Raw genomic sequence first — 19,241 nt, 5'->3', positions numbered from 1 at the left:
GTGTATGCCTTCTTGAAGTCTATCCCTACCCTCCTCACTGTTCACTCTACTTCCTAGTTCCAAAGTAGAAGGGGATGGTAATGGGACCAGTAAAGAAACAGAAAGATGAGTCTAAAGGAGGTGTCAATGGGAATGGCAGAATCATCAACAGCTGCCATGTGCAGAAATAGGGCCAGAACTATTTTGGTGCTGGTGCCAGGTGGGCTGGGTCACGTGAGCTGGGGCCGTGACGTCAGACGACCATGACTTCCTGGTTATGAAATAAACAAGCGCCCCCACCCCGGCGCGGCCGGTACTGCAGGCGGGCTGGCTGAGCCCCGGAACCGTGTGTCAGTCCGTGCTGCGGTGGGTACGCGGGTTTAGACGGACGGACAGGAAATTGGTGGTTGGGGAGAGCGAGCGCGAGAGAGAGAGAGAGGGTGGGGGAACGAAGAGGATGTAGGACTGGCGGCGGGATGATGAGTACTAAACAGGTGACGTGCAGGTACTGAGCCTTTTAATCCTGTCCCTGCGGGCGGGCGGGTTATGGCGATCCGGGGCGATAGGGTTTCAGGGGAGCAGAGGCTGGCGGCCCTGAGCCCGGGGAGGGGGAGGCGGGAGACTGAGGGCCAGGCCTTCACCCCCCGCTTTCAGCACCCAACAAACTCCCTCAGCACAAAGGAGCGGACCGCCGGCGGCCCCGGCTCCCTGTTTGACCGTCTGCTGTCAGATTTGCGATTTTAAAACCTGTGTGTGTGTGTTGGGGATTAAATATTAAGACCTTTCATTGTTCAATCTCCTCATTCTGTTTTTTAAAAAAAACTTTTTCCTGGCTTATTGAATGTATTTTCAAACTGCTGTTACTGCCAGTTGCAGCTCAAACTCATCAACTTCTAAAGCCATCGTGGTCTTTGTTTCTGTGCTGAAGGACTTTAGGTTTTACTTGTGGGACGATTGCCTGTGTTCTGATGCGTCACGAACTTGCACCCACCGTCTTTGCCCTAGACACCTGGAATTGGATTGGCGGCAAGATCTTCCACACAAAAACCAGTTTGCAATCTCAGCGTCTCGTTCAACTCCTGAGCTGAGCTGCTGATCTGGTATCCAGTCCGCCACAAAGGCTGCCTGCTTCCACCTCCGTAACATTCGCCTACTTCTGCCCCTGTCTCAGTCCATCTGTTGCTGAAACTCTCATCCATACCTTTGTCGCCCCCAGACTCAACTATTCCAAAGTTCTTCTCTGGAATTACCCCTTTACCCCTTGTGTCTTCACTCTATTTAATCCAAGGCCCTCCTTGAAACCTATCCCTTTCACCAAACTTTGAGTCACTCCTATTATCTCCTTTGATTAGGTGTCCATCTTTTTCATCATGACACTTTGAAGCACAATTGGGACGTTGTTTTATGTTAAACTATATAAATGTAAGTTGTTTTACAATTTAGGTTATGACACACCTCTTTTGGTTCTGTGTTGTACATCCAGTGTGGTATCTTGCAGTGATGAGTATTTTGACTATATTTGTCATTGTGTTGGAGAGATCTTCATATATTTTATACAAAGTCTATGTTGGACAGCCTTTGCACAGCAGTTTTTTAAGTTTAAAAGACAACTGAAGGCCATAGGTTAAGAATACAGTACGCTGTCTCCTTTAATAACATTTGATTATCAGCTGACCTGCAGTATACAGTGGACACCCCCTAACGTTAACATTTCTGTAACAGTTTGTAGCTGTTATGGATTCCTAGTATCCCAACTAAGTATAGCTGCCAACTATTTTGTGGGGGTTGTAATCGAAGGTCAACACCTTTTTATAAAACAATATGCTTGGGGATCAATGAGTGAGAAATTTGAGACAGCATTTTATAAAATGTAAATTAACATGAGTTGGAGCAGATTACATAACATTTGTTTTTTTCATGTGTATGAATGCTTTTGTAAAATATAAAATCACACTGGTGGTTAGTGTAGTGATGTTGGCATAGCTATTTCTGGATGCCCTTTTTTGTTTTTATTTGTAGAATATTGTATATGCTTTGCTTTGTTCCCTCCTCCTTTCAGGTAATTCTATAAACAATGTTGTACAGTATAACCTATTTGATGTCTCAAACATTGTGGATGTCTTATGTGTTTATATTAACAGAAGTAAAATGGTCTAAACCCTTTTCAATAATTCTGTTTAGATATTTTATGCATGGGGTCTGTCGTGAAGGGAGCCGGTGTATGTTTTCCCATGATTTGTCTACAAGCAAGCCATCTACAATCTGTAAATTCTACCAGAAAGGACAGTGTGCCTACGGGGATCACTGCAGGTAGGGTTACAGTGATTTAGTTTTTTTCACGAATACTGTGCTACTGCTACTAAATGGTTTTGGGAAGTGAATTGTTGGGTTATACAGTTTTAAGGGACAAGCGTGTCAGACTCATGATCTCTATTGTAAATTCAAAGCTAGCCAAAATTATTTGCCTGTGAAAACAAAGATCTTGTGCACTCTTTGTTTACTCTCTTTCCCACAAAATTAATGCTTACATCTGAATACATTATATAATTTTCTGTTCGTGCATTTCCTTGCTCTGATGCGTAACCTGCTTATTTCTGCCTTCTGTTAATCCTTTTTTTGACTCAATTTTTTTCCTCATGTATTAACAACAGCAACATTCTTGGGTGATGATATGAGACTTTAGTACCAAAAACAGTGCATGTTCAGTGAGTTCCTGAATCTTTTTTGGGTTTCAATAAAAAAGTTCATAGTATTAGTTTTCTTAAGGAAGTACAAGCTGAGTTTGTTGCTGGCTAGTTGTGAGCAGTAAAACCCTATCTAGTTCCAGTTAAAGTAAACCATTACGCACACATGGCACCCAAAATCATGCCTATCTCCATTATGTCTTGTGGTTGCTGAAGGTACAAATGATCAGTTTGAGTCGAGCCTGCCTGCTCTGACAAAATGATATGAATCCTAGCTCAGTAGTGGAGGTAACCAAAACAAAAATTATGAATATAAACTATTATTTTACTTTAAAGTGTTGCAAAAAGTTCTGTGAAATGCCAGATGTTATTACTTGGTGTAGCAGACTGCAAAATCTTGTTAAATGCAAGCACATTTTAACCACCTTAATTTATTCAGCTCTTTGCAGACCCGTTAGCTGTTAGCGGAATAAAATGGCCTCACTAGTTTTGTTCTTTTGTTTGCCTTTTCTAGCAAGTATATGCTGGTGAGGCAGTTTTGTGGTGTGTGCATATAGGGGGAATTCTAACTCCTTCTACTCGGCAGAAACCAGGGGGGACACGAGTTTAAAATCCAAATGGTGGACTTACAGCTCTTTGCCATAGAGGAAGTGCAAAGAAGGTTCACCAGACTGATTCCTTAGTGGGGGGGGGGGGGGATTGACCTATGAGAAGAGATTGAGTAGATTAAGCTTATATTCTCTAGAGTTTAGAAGAATGAGGGGTAATCTCATTGAAACATATAAAATTCTTACAGGGCTTGACAGGGTAGATGCAGGGAGGTTGTTTCCTCTGGCTGGGGAGTCTAGAATCAGGGTCACAGTCTCAGAATAAGGGGTCGGCCATTTAGGACTGAGATGAGGAGCAACTTCTTCACTCAGAGGGTGGTGAATCTTTGGAATTCTCTACCCCTGCTGTGGAGGCTCAGTCTTTGAGTATATTCAAGACAGCGATCGATAGATTTTTGAATATTAAGGGAATTGAAGGATATGGAGATAGTGCAGGAAAGTGGAGTTGAGGTAGCAGTTCAGTCATGATCTTATTAAATGGCGGAGCAGGCTCGAGGGGCCGAATGGCCTACTCCTGCTCCTGATTCGTATGTTCCTGCCCCACAGCCATTTCAATGCGGCTGCTTTATTGGGTGTTTGAGGTCCCGCCCCAAACTCGGGCAGGAACCTCAAGAATAAATGTAACTCTGGGTCCGATAATATAACTTGGACTCTGTTTAAAATTTTTGACTGCATACTGAGCAGAGTGGTCCTCTGGGCCCCACAAAGAAAGTTTAGGCTGCAGCCGCCCCGGTCTGACCTGCAAAAGTCTCCCGACGCCCCCATTCCCGTCCCGACTTGCTTGACTGCTGGTCTCGGGGTCACCAAATCTTTGCAGCTCCAAAGCTGATGAACTGCCACTGGATACCCAATTCAAGCGGGGAGAGCGGCAGATGTTAATGAAAATCCGGCTGTTAAGATTGACCTGACCTCCTGCTGCAGTTTCCGGGTGGACAGTCCACCTGCCCCGCTGGCATTTTGCCTGGGAGTTAAAATTCCCCTGATATTTGGGCTGAACTTAAAAGGCTATGCTGTTCATCAGGAGGATTCATGGTGTGATGATGCATTGTGGATAGTGTCTAACTATAGTCTTTTTATTCTCCGTTGATAAGATATGACCATGTGAAACTTCCTGGATCCAGAGCAGTGGGACCAGTGATCTCTAGAGTCACGTGTACACCTGTCGTTCATGATGCAATTGCTGAGCCTACCGTTGCAGAACAGACTGTGCCCGTCAAAGTTACTGAACCTGGAAGATGTAAAAAGAAAACGCTCGAATTAAAAGACCGAGGTGTGTTAAAAATGGGGCAGTGTCTTGGCCCTGTGCCCATTTTCATTAATGAGCTTCTTGTTCCACTATGTTTTGAGATTTTCCTACCCAAAACCATACGTACCTCCCAAAATGAGATACGCACAGATGTCTTTTCTTTTTTCCTTTTGGCACATATAGTGAAATCTGAGAGGCTGTAGAAAATCTATTCCTTGTTCTCTATTCCCTCTGCTCTTTGGAAATTGCTCTTTCATCTATTACACTGGTTATTGTGTGAAACTCCATATTTTGAAAAGTTTCCTAAAGACTCTCCTCATTGACTGTATTTTCAGCTCCACCCCCATGTTGTCTTTTTAAATTTTCGGCGACAACATCCGAAAACATGATCTTGACCAACTCTACTTCACCACAGCGACTCTCGACCCCTTCAACTGCCTCTGATTTGTCAGACTGCTTGGTCCGATATCCAGTCTTGAATGAGCTGAAATTTTCTTCATTTAAACAATGAGAAGTCCGAAGACCGCCACTGATTCCATTCCCCTCCCAGGCTACTGTCTCGGGCTGAACCAGACTGTTTGTAACCTCGGTGTCCTATTTGATCCTGAGCTGAGCTTCCGACTCCATATTCTCCATCACAAAGACCACCTATATCCACCTCCGTAACATTGCTTGTCTCCGCCCCACCTCAGCTTATCTGTTGCTGAAACCTTCCATGCTTTTGCAACCTCCAGACTCAACTATTCCAATGCTCTCTCTCACCTTCCACTTTGCATAAACTTGAGCTCATCCAAAACTGCTGCCTGTATTCTAACCTGCATCAAGTCCCGTTCACCCTTCACCCCTGTGCTCACTGAACTACATTGGCTCCTGGTCCACCAATGCCTTGATTTTAACATTCTCATCCTAGTGATCAAATCCCTCCTTGGCATCATCCCTCCCTATCTCTGCAACCTCCTCCAGCCCAACAACCCTCCAAGAACTCTGGACACTTGTGCATCCCCGTCTCTTCGTCCTATCGTCGGAGGTCATTCTTTCTAGGACCTAAGCTCTAGAATTGCCTTCATAGAATGATAGAAATTTACAGCACGGAAGGAGGTCATTTCAGCCCATCGTGTCCTCGCCGGCCAACAGAGTTATCCAGCCTAATCCCACTTTCCAGCTCTTGGTCCTTCAAGTGCACATCCACGTACTTTTTAAATGTAGTGAGGATTTCTGCCTCTACTACCTTTTCAGGCAGCAACTTCCAGACACTTCCCCCCCCCCCCCCCCCCCACCCTCTGGGTGAAGAAGTTTCCCCTTCAATTCCCTCTAAACTTTCTACCAATTACTTTAAATTTATGCCCCTGGCTGTTGACCCCTTTGCTAAGGGAAATATGTCCGTCCTATCTACTCTATCTAGGCCCATCATAATTTTATACACCTCAATAAGGTCTCCCCTTAGCCTCCTCTGTTCTAAAGAAAACAACCCCAGCCTATGCAATCACATCTTTTCTGTAATGTGATGACCAGAACTGCACAGAGTATTTTAACTGTGGCCTAACTAGTATTTAATACAGCTCAAGCATATCCTCCCTGCTCTTGTATTCTATGCCTCGGCTAATAAAAGCAAGTGTTCTGTATGCCTTCTTAACCATCTTATCTACCTGGCTTGCTACCTTCAGGGATTTGATGACATGCACTCCAAGGTCCCTTTGTTCCTCCACACTTCTCAGTGTATTCCCTTGCCTTGTTAGACCTCCCCAAATACATTTCCTCACACTTCTCTGGACTGAATTCCATTTGCCACTGTGCTGCGCACCTGACCAGTTCATTGATATCTTCCTGCAGTCTACAGCTTTCTTCTTCATTATCAACCACACAGCCAATTTTAGTATCATCTGCAAACTTCTTAATCATACCCCCTACATTTGAGTCGAAATCATTGCTATATACCACAAAAAGCAAGGGACCTAGTACTGAGCCCTGCAGAACCCCACTGGAAACAGCCTTCCAGCCATCAACCAATTACCTTTTGCTTCCTGCCTCTGAGTCAATTTTGGATCCAACTTGCCACTTTGCCCTGTATCCCATGGCCTTTTACTTTCGTGACCATTCTGCCATGTGGGACCTTATCAAAAGCCTTGCTAAAATCCATATACATAGATCAAACGTACTACCCTCATTGACCTTCCTTGTTACCTCCTTCTTAAACCTCTCCATCTCTCGCCCTCTCTCCTTTAAGACCCACTTTAAAACTTGCCTCTTCAACCAAGTCACCTACCTTAATATCTCCTCCTTTGGCTTGGTATCAATTTTTGTCCTATTACATTCCTGTGAAGCAGCTTGGGACGTTTCACTACACTAAAGGTGCTGTATGAAAAAAGGGGAAGAAAAATAAAACAAAACTAGATTATTCAAACTATTTGGTCTGAATAGTGTAGTATGATACTTGACCAGTTCTAAAAATAGTAGTACATTTGCACAGTACTGCTCCAATGTATCTTGGATGATATTTAGTATTTCAGTGTTGCACTAGTTACTGCAAATTGGGCAGTTAATTGGGAATGACAGCTAGTCCTTTAGTTCCAATAGTGTAAATTTATTTTTCTGAAATTTGATTTCATGATGTAAATTTTCTGAAGTGCTTTAATGGCTGCAAGTACAAAGCAAAATCTAAGATTTTGACTAAGATTTGTTTGCCTGCAAGGGTACTGCCAACTCCAGGTTTGTTGCTGAATCTTGAAATGGGATACGTTTAGGTTGTTGCAAGACTCATTTCCATCCACTAGAGTGAGCTAGAGCTTGTGTTGGGCACCTGCATTGCTTTCTTTTTATGCATATGGAGAACTACTAACTCTTGATCATTTGTTAAAATATTCCTCTGTACTGACAAACAATATGGATATAATAACAAAATATGAAGTTGATAATACACCACTCTTCTGGACCATACGGTATCTTGGTTGTGTGCTGCACAGCTTGCATCCACCAAGAGAACGGACAAAAATGTGGGCTGAGGGTTCCTGTGCAGAGGAAATTGTGGGGGTTTCCCTGCGCTAGCTTAAGAACTTTGTGGTGCGATGCTACTACAGAACCAGTATGCATTTTATTTTATGTTTTCCATCCAATTACTCGTGTCCAGTAGTTCTCCAGTCTTCATGCAGAACCGTGTTACCGTTGCAACAAACTGTACTTGCACGAGAAAATGAAAAGCAGCACAAACAGTTCATACTTCTTCCATCCATGCAAATAGATTGTTTTTGTTTGTTATTAGCAGTGGCCGAATTTTAAATGTGCAAATTTTGTGAAAAAATGGCATAAAAGACTTTTTAAATAGTTATGAACTGGCAGAATTTATATTATTCAGAGGAAAAGTTAAATTGGAGCAACGCTGATTATTATTGCCCGTTAACTTATTGTCTACCCAATATATTCTTTATTTGTTTTATGGGGGCGATGAGACGAAGGGGGTGGGTGAGGAAATAGTTTAGCATATCTCTGAATGAGAATGCAATCGCTCTGATTTTAAAAACTGCAAAATATAAGGAATATATTTTATTTGGTGTGCTGCTTAAATCAATTTTTGTCAACTTTTGTGCCGTGACCTCTGAAAACAGAAGATGAACAGAACTATCTTCTCACCATGCAGTGAAACCATGCAAGCTTCTTTTCAGCTGTATTCGTATGCTTCCCTGTTAGTAAAATAAACTAATTTATTGACCTGTAGTGTAGCCATAGGACCTTAAGTGGGATGTGGATGGTCAATGCTGCACCTGGCTTTTGTATTTGTTCTATCCTGTGCCCCATATTCTGACTTTTCTTGCTTATAGACTATAACTTAAACTGAATGGTTACTTGCAGCTAACCCACACATATAATCTAATCCTTTGTTACCTACAGTTGTCATTCTTGCACTATTTTGCAATCCCCAGAATGCCTGCTCATCCAATTCTGCATCTCATCTGTTATTGTGCAAATCTCTTTGATCAAGGTTTCAGCTTAATCCCATTAATGTATGCCTGCAATTTGCCTTTACATTTCTTCCTTTGTTTATAAGCTCAGTTAGAGGGGTTGGGGAGGAGACCTTGAGGGTAGTGACCATTTCTATATTCCATAATGTCTGTTAAGCATGATCCTGTAACTTTTAAATGCATTTCATGCTGCAACTTTTTTTGGGCTTATTCTTCTCTTTAGACCTTTGCAACCGAACAGCAGAAAAATCTAAATTGTTTCCTTTCCCACCATCTTACTGCAACACTACAAAGACTGCATCGCCTTTCTCTGACTCAGCAAAGTTTGCTTATGAAGATGTCCAAGTGAAGCCACCGTCGTATTTGGACGCAGTTCGCAGTGGACTGGATGTTTCCGCATCAGTAGGCAGTAATCATTCTGTACAGCAGCTGTGCCCTTTTGCAGCAGCTGGTGAATGTCATTATGGTGACAGCTGTTTATACCTTCATGGGGATGTGTGTGAAGTGTGTGGACTGCAAGTACTGCATCCAACTGACCTTGAGCAACGTAAAGCACATGAGCAGGCAAGTGTAGGTCAAAGTAATGTGCCTTTCAATGGCCTGCATTTACCTTGGTACTGTTTAACCTGTTTGTATCTTACATGTTCAGTAGCTGCAGCCTGCTGCAGTTATTGCCAATTTATTTTAATTAATTCAGCTTTAAATTATGTGAAGTGATAGAATTTTCCTTTGATCTTCATCATGAAATAAAACTGCTGAAATTTCATCCTAAAGCATTGCTAAAAAATATCTTGGATTAACATTCACACCTCCCTTTTCTTAGGATTATTTTGCAGTGATTTAAAAAAAATGTTTTACTGCTTGTTTCTCATCCTAATTGATGCAAAAATGGTGTGTCTAATGAGTATTATATATATATATTGTTACATATAGCACACATTTCCTGTAATACTTTCCCCATCACAGTTTGTTGATAAGAGCTCAATTGTTAGAAAACAACATATTCACCAACCCACTGAGCAAAACCACAGAGGGTCTGCTAGTTTATTACAAATTGAGAAGAAAGAAAAAAATTGACCTCCAGACATCCCAAAGCATTTTACAGCCAATTAAATACTTTTGAAATGTAGATCTAATGCAATGCAGGGAAACACTGCAACCAATTTGCACACAGCAAGGTCCCACAAACAGCAATGAGATGACCACAAAATATGTTTTTAGTGATGTTGGTTGAGGGATAATATTGGCCAGGACATCAGGAGAACTCCTTGTTCGAATAGTGCCATAGGATCTTTTACATCCCCATAAAGGGCAGAAAGCCTCAGCTTAGCGTGCTACAGTGCAAGTGTCAGCCTAGGTTATGTGCTCAGGTTTTTGAAGTGGGACTTGATCCTTCAACCTTCTGAGTCAGAGATGAGAATGCTACCACTGAGCCTAGGCTGACACCTAAAATTGTGTTGAAATATTTATGTTTGTATACTGTAGTTAAAATGTATATTGCTTACAAAATAGTTTTTAGTTTAACCAACTTTGACTAATAATCTTGCAACACTGAGCCCATCACTGACTCATGGTTGAAAGGCTAGTGAGGTGATACCGAGTCCGGCGGTAACTTCTTCCCCCACAGTTCCCCCCTATTGTTCTCCACGTTCCTGCTTCTGCTCGATATATAGCTTTCTTGATGTTTTATTACAAATAAAATATCAATTAACACAGAGGCATGAACTCCCTGAAAATTTTGCCATATGTAGAAAACCCACTGAGCTGTCACCAGATAACAATGTTATTATGTCTTTTGTTTGAATAAATGTATCCAGTTTGCTTGGAATATGTGTCCTATAAATACTGACTGTTGTCTTTGTTTCAATCAGATGTGTCTCATTGCTTTTGAGCAAGACATGGAGAAAGCCTTTGCTGTACAAAAGAGTCAAGATAAAGTCTGTAACATTTGTATGGAGATAGTCTATGATAAAATGATACCATCCGAGAGAAGATTTGGAATTCTTTCTGACTGCATTCACCCGTATTGTCTGTCCTGCATTAGACAGTGGCGATGTGCAAAGCAGTTTGAGAATAAAATAATCAAGTGAGTGTAACTGGTTTTATGGGTCAATAAGTGACAACTTTTCAATATTGATAAATATAAATCACAATCATTTTTATGGTCTGCAAAACAAGTGGCCAGCAATGTTAATGATGCTTTTTGAACAGATACAAACATTGGTAAGGTGGAGAGTTTTTCTTGAATATGCCAAGGTATTTGGCATTTATGTTGCATGCATTTTGGGAGAGAAATCCCAGCAAAAACAGAAAAAAAAAAATCAACCTTTCTTTAAACTGGGCCAGCCTAATTTATTATGTACTGTTTACATATGAAATTGGATACCTTGCAGCGAGGCCTTTGATGACTAGCATTGCATATATGCATGTGAGAAAAGTTTCTGTTGGCCAAGTTGGATATCCATTCGAGCTCTTTTATTAAAAAAAATATAGTATTTCAGTCCATAGTTATGCATCCTAAACATTGGTCTGAGGTTATTAACCATTATTGGTGTGGAGGAAGGTTAAGTTGTTGAGGCACTGTATCAAAGAGACACTCATTTCTACCAGAGATTCTGCTTGTACTATTTGGGAAAGCATAGGCAGGTTGACATTTGCTTTGTACTGGGTAATCAATGCCCTGTACTAGCTAGTCATAATATTGGATCCATTGATATGGGAAGAACTAATTTTTTTTGAGTACAAAATGGAGAAGTTTGTTGGAGCTAATGGCGTTTCCTGTTCTTAAAAATGTAATGTTAGATGCCATGATCCATTGAAACTTTTAAACTATGTGGATGGCACATAGATGAAATTCTGCCCCCCGCCCCCCCTTCCCTTGATGATCTAATGGATAACAGTACAGCCCATGTCTAACACTAAGTGATCAGGGCCAGAAGGTTTCTGGTTTGATTACATGTCTGTATTGAGCCAGAGTATCAGTTGGTGAGCTACAATTAGCTCTAGTGCTTCTGGACTAGAGGGGGAAAGCAGCCATGGATTCAGAGTTATACAATCAAAGGGTTCCGATAAGTCTATGAAATGTGAGGTCAAAGCAGTTTATGCATATCCTCTGGACCCTGAGATTGAATTACCCTTTAATGTGCTCTAACGTGATTTGTTTGTCTCCACTGTAGAGTTTTTTTGAAAATAAATCTTTTGCTGTTCAACCTCAGAGAATGGCAACAATATATTTTGACAGGAAATTACTGATTGGTGTGTTGCGCCATAATGCAAAGGTTTCCAAACTTTCTTTTTGCTGACTTCCCCCTCCCCCCCCCTCCCCTTTTAGAGATTCATGTTCCATTCATGCCCCTCTCCCTTATTCTAAGAATCAATTTTTAGTAGTCCCCAAGAAAATGTCAGAGTTCAATATTATTGGTTTCAAAAACAGGAAAAAATTGAGACGATCAAAATGCTCACCCTGCCTCCAGTCATATAGGGACAGTGTACCTCAAATAGCCAACTACTTCAAGGATCTCTATTCTCATACAGCAGTTAGGAGATGCTCCAGAAATGTCTTTCACTGTAACTAATGTGATCAAACAGATTAGCCATGATCTTATTGAATGGTGGAGCAGGCTCGAGGGGCCAAATGGCCTACTCCTGCTCTTATTTCTTATGTTCTAATGTAGCCTTGCATAGCGAGATGAGATGCATTATGGGGAAATCTCTGCACAGAATGTTCGAGATCCCACAGACTGCTAGGAGCGGACATTGAACTAATCAGAACTGCTTCTGGCGGCCTTACAATCTCCTCAATTCAACCGTGAATAAAGCCTGTGCTATATTATGTGTATGTATGTCCAATTAGGATATTAGGAATGCATTTATAAATTGAATCTGCCAATTCCTTCAATCATCCATTTAGGTTTATGATTGATAAAGCATTTTATATGTTGCATATACCAATGTTCTATTTAAAATCTCTTAATTTAAAAAAAATCGTTGTCATAGGTCCTGCCCTGAGTGTCGAGTCGTGTCTGAATTTGTGATCCCTAGTGCTTACTGGGTGGAGGAAAAAGAGGAAAAGGACCAGCTCATTGAAGCATTCAAGCAGGGAATGAGGTGAGGAGTTCTTTATGAAATGGGTTATTAAATTACCACTAGTGGAGATTGTCTACAATCAGAATGAAGATGGTTAATGAAAAGTTAAATTAATCTAAATTAAATCCTGTTAGAGTCAAATCATTCTGTCCACCGGTTGTCTGGCAGAGTTTCGTATTTTTACAACTAGAGGGATGTGCATGTGGCTTGACATGTGACCCTTCTGTTGAACCAGCTCTTGATTTACAGAAAAAATAGGTTATAAGCACCTTTGGGTCAGAAGACATTCATTATTTTTTTTAATATCCAAACTGTACTCGCTAAGATTAGGTTTCTCTACTTTATTTTCCTTACCTAGCCAGTCCAACTTGGGGATCTTGTTGATGCTAGGCATCAGCAGTGAGAGAAAGCAAAGATTGGGAGATGGTGTTACCCCAGCATCCACATAGCAAATGGAAGCCCTCGGTTAGTTTCAACAGAGCACATTGACTTTATGCATATGCATGCTGGGAAAACCTTGCTTCAGAACTCACTGTGTCTTGCTGCAGTAGTACTGAATTCTGACACCAGTAGCAGAGCTGATGTGAACAGGCATGGAATCACTTGGAACCTGCTAAAGGTTGGAGGTGAGGGGGAACTGGGCCGCGGAGTGCACTATGAGTGGCATTGCCTAGGCTTTCATTTCCTTGGTAAATTTGGTCCATTTGCTTGAAGACTCGCTATGTAACTGAGCTTCTGCTGTAGATCATGTCCATGTTGGAAATTGTTCAAAGGAGATTTTTTTTAACATTTATGGTTAATAAATTTATCCACTCATGGGTATCTTGCTGGTGTTTAAGTGGTGTCACAAAACTTTGTTTTGCTTTTGTACAGTAAATCAAAGTTGTGCGGAAAACACAAAATGAAAGTTATCTTACTGATCTTAAATACACAAACAAAATCAACAATGGACAGATTGGTAAGAGTAGACAATGATTATTTTTTAATTAAAGCCTGGAATAGCTTCATATATGGTTTACTGATGTGTGTGGGGCTCGATATTGTGGTAACATCAGACACTTTTTGAAAATTCGTACAATTGAGTCCAGGCATAAATAAGATTGTGTAGGCAAACAACTGTGTTGAAGACGGTAAGTTCAGGTGCATGGCAAGTGTTTTGTCCTTGTCCTGATGGCATGTTAGCTTAACGCAATATCTCTTGTCCACTGCCGAGTGTAAGAGGGGCAATCCTTGTTGGAGCTAACACAAGAAATTCAGTAGTATCAAAAATCCAAAGAGGTCTCACTCATCCATCCTCCTGAATTTCTGTTGAAAGGAGGATACAAGGACACGTGCATTCATGAGGCTAAATCAGAAAGTACAAGTTTATAATTAAACGTTCAAGAAACTTGTTGAAACCAATATAGCACTTGTTCGATTTCATGCTCAATTTTCCAACAGAGTGAAGGTGAAACCAAAAATTGTAACCTTGCAGGTTTTTATTCCCACCAATTTTCTCCCCTCCTTCCTGAAGGCATTGGCTGTTTTAACCAATGGTGACTTAAATTTCATTTAGAGCTGTCGTAAAAACAGCCAAGGGAGTTTAAAAGGTGCACAAGACTGTCTATAAATAGATCTACAAAAGGTCATTGATAACTTGTGGGAAAATACACAAAGTCTATGATGTAAATTCAAACAAAGGCCGTTACAGTATATTGCTGTTTTCCCCAAAGGGGGCAAGTTTGTGACAAGTAATTTTAATTGTTAATCTCAATTGTAGAGTATGATTAGGTTTCAGTATGTGAAATTATAGATGGAATATATATTAAAAGTATTAATTTGCTCCAAATAGTTTTTTTTCTGTTTTGAATTTACATCAAGGTTTATATTTTCAGTAGAATATATTCAGACAGATAATTACCTTATATGGCATGTGAACTGTATTCTTTCTATAAAAAAAAATAAACTCCCATGTCTTTATAGTGTAATGCAACAGCAAAAATTGTTTTGTTAAAGATTTTGCACACCAACTTGTATTTTAATGAGTGTAAATTGAGGAATGATAATAAAGTGAGTGCTCTGCTTGTAACCATCTCAAATTATGAGAATGTTTGTCTGTCATGGACAGTAATGTAAAATGTTGATTAATTTTCATCATACTTCCAAGTCATTTTTCAATTTTAAGTCTAAGATACAGACCAGTGTTGTCTTATGTTTCTGTAAATACTGAAGATTTGCAATAATTTTAAAATGCTACTTTAGTTAATAAGAGGTTGGGATGAATCCAATGCTTGTGTTTATATTACATGTATTTATCTTTGGCGCACACAAACCGTATCTCTGCCCTCACCACGTCTTGTTCTAAGAATACACAGCACTTCGGGTGAAATAGCAGCTGCTCTTTTTAAAAAAACATATGGCTTTCTTGAGGCAAGTTTACTGGTCACAGCTTTCAGAGTCATTGGCTTTTTACTTCCTGTTACACTTTTGTAATGTGTATGATGGTCCCACTTTTCAAATTCTTCCTGTATCTCAGTATCCAAATAGGTCAAATTCATGAGGCAACTGTATTTACTATAACTGGCACCTCTTGCTATGCCATCTAGTGCAGCTGAAGAGGAAGTAAAAACTGTACCATAATGTTTACATGATGTATAAATTAGTATTATATTCAGATTTATATTGATCTCATACATGGGTGTCATTAAGAGTAAACATTAAATAGAACAACAGGGTGTTCAGAAATACAAAATGGTTAACAATGATAGAATAATTACTGATAATTCCACACGTGTAGAGTATTGCAAATGTCCGCTCTGGAGCCTCGAATAGTGTAGCTGGAATGAAGTGCAGTTATAAAATGTACTTTGTTTTGTCTAAAGCTGGATTATCAAATGCAGCAGTAGATGTGGATTAAAGGTATATTCTTCCTTTCTAATTTTTTTCTATTGTCACTTAACAGTAAGAAGGCTTGTAAATACTTTGACAAGGGGAAAGGGTCCTGTCCGTTTGGTGGAAAGTGCCTTTACCTTCACGCTTACCCTGATGGAACGATGGCAGAGCCTGAGCAGCCAAGAAAACAGCTCAGTTCTGAAGGCAATGTGAGGGTAAATAATCTTAAGTACCAGATATTTCATCATGATATGTTGGTTAACTATCAGTGTTCCTCCTCGGGGTGTTGAAAAGCAGCAGATGGTGAGCATTATCTGGGACCCTTGATGCCACACTGACGGTACAAATTTTGGATGTACTTATTTAAGGTAACGATTAAATTTGAATATTCTGAATGGCCACCTATAGATGGGTAGCCCACCTACCCACAGAAACAGAAAAGTGTGTCAACTTCTTAATGTTAATTTTACACTGATTTTGAAATCTCAAATTGCACGGTGCACCTGGTTTGTAGCTTTTTGATTATTTTAAAATGTAATATTCAAGTTAAATTCAAGCCTCTCTACCTCTCGTTCCTCCTTTTAAGACTCTCCTTAAAACTTACCTCTTTAACCAAACTTTTGGTCACCTCCCGTCATTTCTTCTTATGTGGCTCGGTGTCAAATTTATCTGTTTTGCCTTCTAACACTGCTGTGAAGCGCCTTGGGATGTTTTACTACGTTAAAGGTGCTATATAAATAAAAGTAGTTGTTGTTATCCTGAAAACCAGTTACATTTGCCTGCAATTGACAATGGTTGGCTATGACTCTCTGTAATTTGTGAAAGTAGCAGAATTCATTTTTTTTAACCTAATTCATTACTTTGAGAACAAATTGCATCCATTTCAGTCAAAGCAGATATTGGGCATTGTCCCTGGCAAGTTAGGATGATCCTCCAAAGATTTAGTGAACTTTGTACGATGTAATTATATGAACTTATTCCCTGGGTAAAAAAGAACTCAACACTACCTGCTTCTTAATATTTTTGCAATAAAAATAGTTCATAACTAGTCTACAATTATATATTTTAGAATAGGTTCCAGAAAAATTACAATGCTGCATTTGTTTTTTTTTAACCCTGCAGTTCCTTCACTCGGTGCGACTGTGGGATTTTATTGAAGAGCGGGAGCACAGGGATATTCCCCAGCATACAGGTGAAGATGAAATGGCAGAGCTTGGAGATCTCTTCATGCATCTTTCAGGAGCAGATGAGCGCACTGCATCCAGTGAGAGTCCGGCTGATCAGCCTGTTTCTGTAGTGTTATAAGATGCTATAAACTAAATTACAGCTTACTTCTGCTGAAACACGTAACTGATTCACCTAAACATGGAAGCTTGGTTCAAAATTATGTTTGAACTAGAACTGCTATATATTGGGAACAAATAGTACAATGAAACTGGTTGAATCAGGACTGTATTTTGCAGGGTTCACTGTATTTAATTGTAAACTTTTGATTTATTTATGAATTCTGAACACTTTTTTAAAGTCACTGCAGAGCGCACTACTCCATATACAGTTCACAGCCCTTTTTTGGTATTAGAGATTTTCTTCTAGCTGTAATTTTAAAAGGAAAAGATGTATGAAACTGTTGAGATATTACTTGTAGTTAATTGCCTTGGTAGAGTATACATTAGTAATAAAGCTTCTTCTGTACCTTGAGTCCACAACAGAAGTTGCAGAATCTATTCATTTCAGAATAAGATCCCCTCACTTTTCACTCATTCCCTAGGTTGGTGGACTATGTATCAGTGCTTCTCTGAAGTGGCCTCAGGAGAGCACTGGAATAGTCTGGGATGGATTCACCTTGTCTTCTCTCTTTCCTCCCCTCCACCACCGCCCCCCCCCCCCCCCCCCCCCAAAATGAGGTACCTAACGTCTGAGTTCTAGAATGTTGCCTGGTAACAGCGTAAGAGTATACACCCACCTCCATCAAAATGTTTATCTTTCCCTTCCCCAGAAAGCAGATGGGTAAGCTGCTGCCAGGCCACTGTTTTGGGCCATCCTTTAACCAGCTACCAGGAATTGCATGAGAGCAGCCCAAAGTGACTGAACCATGTGTTACCTCTTTCCCCGGCTCTCTCACTGATCAAGGTTGTGAATCCATCTCATTTTAAACCAAACTGCTGTGCAACAAAAGTACGTTTTGGCATTACTGCAAATGTTAGCTGTGAAAAATGTTATGAATTGTCTTTTCTTTTTAAAAATTATAATGACAGCTGGAAGAAAACTAAAATATATTATACCATAGATCATACCAAGATCCCAAAGTTGGAAGCATTTTTAAAATAAAATAGCAAACTTCTTTTTATTATTTCTATTTTACTAAGTATTTTCATTGAGCCGTGCTTGGGTGAAACTAAAATCTGAGCAACACAGCAGTCAGTCTCCCTGAATGAAAATAGATGAGAGGTTAGTGTTATCAGTAAGGTTCACTTCATGTGTTAAGATTGCTAGTTAATAAATCTGGGAAATGATGGGCTAAATTTTGTAACCACTCAGTCCCTGAAAATGCAGGACAGATGTTGTCAAAGTTGAAAAACTGTGTATTAATCATGTCAAATCTGTAAAGATGTGGTTTGGTGCAGTATGATAAAAAAAAAAATCAGTAAAAGGTATCCCGGGAATGCAAATAGAATTGTATTCACACTTACTTAGTATTATTCCAGTCACTTTTTCTTCAGTTGCTAACCAGACTATTTTGATGTGATCGGCAGCCCATCTCGAGGAGGGGACAAACCCCTAATCCTGCTTTCCCACGCTACCTACCAACTTAATACAGGGTGACTATCCTGGACACGTTCATAAACCTCCCAAAATGTGTGTTGGGAGGGAGGAGGAACAAGAGACTAAAATAATTATTCTACAAGCCAAATTTATTTGATGGTAGCATTTGTATTTTGTTGTGAAAGTGCAAACTAACTCGAGTGTCACATATGTGAACTGTAGCGGAGTCATATCAGAATAGGGACTTGTCAAACAATTGTGAATGTCTGGGTTAGTCATTAACTACACAGCTTGAATGTTACAACACAAGTCCTTTTAAGTCTGCACTGTTTTGTAAAATGCATTAAATGAAATGGGGGGAAAAATAGTATTCTAATACTGAAACTTTCACCATCTCTTACTGGTGCTATTATTTCCCCCCCAAAAAGGTATTTCAGTATCTACCATAGCAAACTCAAAATGGTTATGGATTCTGAGTTCTATTGTACCTACTAGATATTGGGTAAAGTTCAGTATTTACAACTGCTTGTCTTCTCCATTGTGTAGTAGTGCTGCTTTGAATAAAAGTTTCCTATGGTAGAGAAGAAGCGTGTCTGCTCTTTGGTTTAAGAAAGAAACATTGCATTTTTATAATGTCGGTTACAGCCGCAGGACATCCCACAGTGCTTCACAACCAATTCAATACTTTTGTAAGGAGGGAATTCTGAGACCTGCCACGGGGCAGTAAGGGTCCAGGGGAAGAATTTAACTCCCTGTTCTCGCTCACCATTTTGCCAGGGTCCTTGGAAGAGGTGGCCTGGATGACCACCTGAAGCAAGCGCATAGCTAATTTAGGTGCTTTAATTGGGGTTCTGACATCAATGGGCTCCCAAATATCATTTTAGGACTTAACTGGGCATCAGTCTGCCCACTATCAACTGGCAGTCCAGCAGAAGAGCTCAAAGGCAAGCACTCAATTACTTTTGTGCGGCCAGGAGGAGTAGGAATGCTTTCCACACGCACACACACACACCCTGCCCCACCCTTTTCCAGGCCCGGATGCTGGCTGGGT

The 19,241-nt window shown here is 40.3% G+C and overlaps 1 protein-coding gene across 3 annotated transcripts; it reads left to right on the top strand.

The window, feature by feature from the left end:
• Positions 1 to 358: 358 nt before the first annotated feature.
• Positions 359 to 18,777, top strand: mkrn2 (makorin, ring finger protein, 2). 3 transcript variants are annotated; one of them, XM_070895362.1, is made up of 8 exons: positions 359 to 484; positions 2,161 to 2,289; positions 4,363 to 4,541; positions 8,694 to 9,034; positions 10,342 to 10,556; positions 12,467 to 12,577; positions 15,498 to 15,642; positions 16,550 to 18,777. In XM_070895362.1, the coding sequence occupies exons 1-8, from the start codon at positions 456 to 458 to the stop codon at positions 16,730 to 16,732; spliced, it is 1,332 nt and encodes a 443-aa protein (XP_070751463.1). In that variant the 5' UTR covers positions 359 to 455; the 3' UTR covers positions 16,733 to 18,777. The 3 variants fall into 3 exon arrangements, with proteins under 3 accessions (XP_070751463.1, XP_070751460.1, XP_070751462.1); XM_070895359.1 differs by having other exon boundaries at positions 388 to 473; XM_070895361.1 differs by lacking the exon at positions 359 to 484 and adding an exon at positions 1,022 to 1,401.
• The last annotated feature ends 464 nt before the right edge of the window (positions 18,778 to 19,241 follow it).

The sequence above is a fragment of the Pristiophorus japonicus genome, chromosome 12 (assembly GCF_044704955.1).
Source record: "Pristiophorus japonicus isolate sPriJap1 chromosome 12, sPriJap1.hap1, whole genome shotgun sequence".
Taxonomy (NCBI): Eukaryota; Metazoa; Chordata; class Chondrichthyes; family Pristiophoridae; genus Pristiophorus; species Pristiophorus japonicus.
This window is presented reverse-complemented; position numbering and strand designations above follow the sequence as displayed.

Coding starts and splice junctions, on each gene's coding strand:
- mkrn2 (XM_070895362.1), top strand. CDS start 456: ATGATGAGTACTAAACAGGTGACGTGCAG. Junction 485..2,160: donor ACTAAACAGGTGACGTGCAG/GTACTGAGCCTT, acceptor AATTCTGTTTAG/ATATTTTATGCATGGGGTCT. Junction 2,290..4,362: donor GCCTACGGGGATCACTGCAG/GTAGGGTTACAG, acceptor TCCGTTGATAAG/ATATGACCATGTGAAACTTC.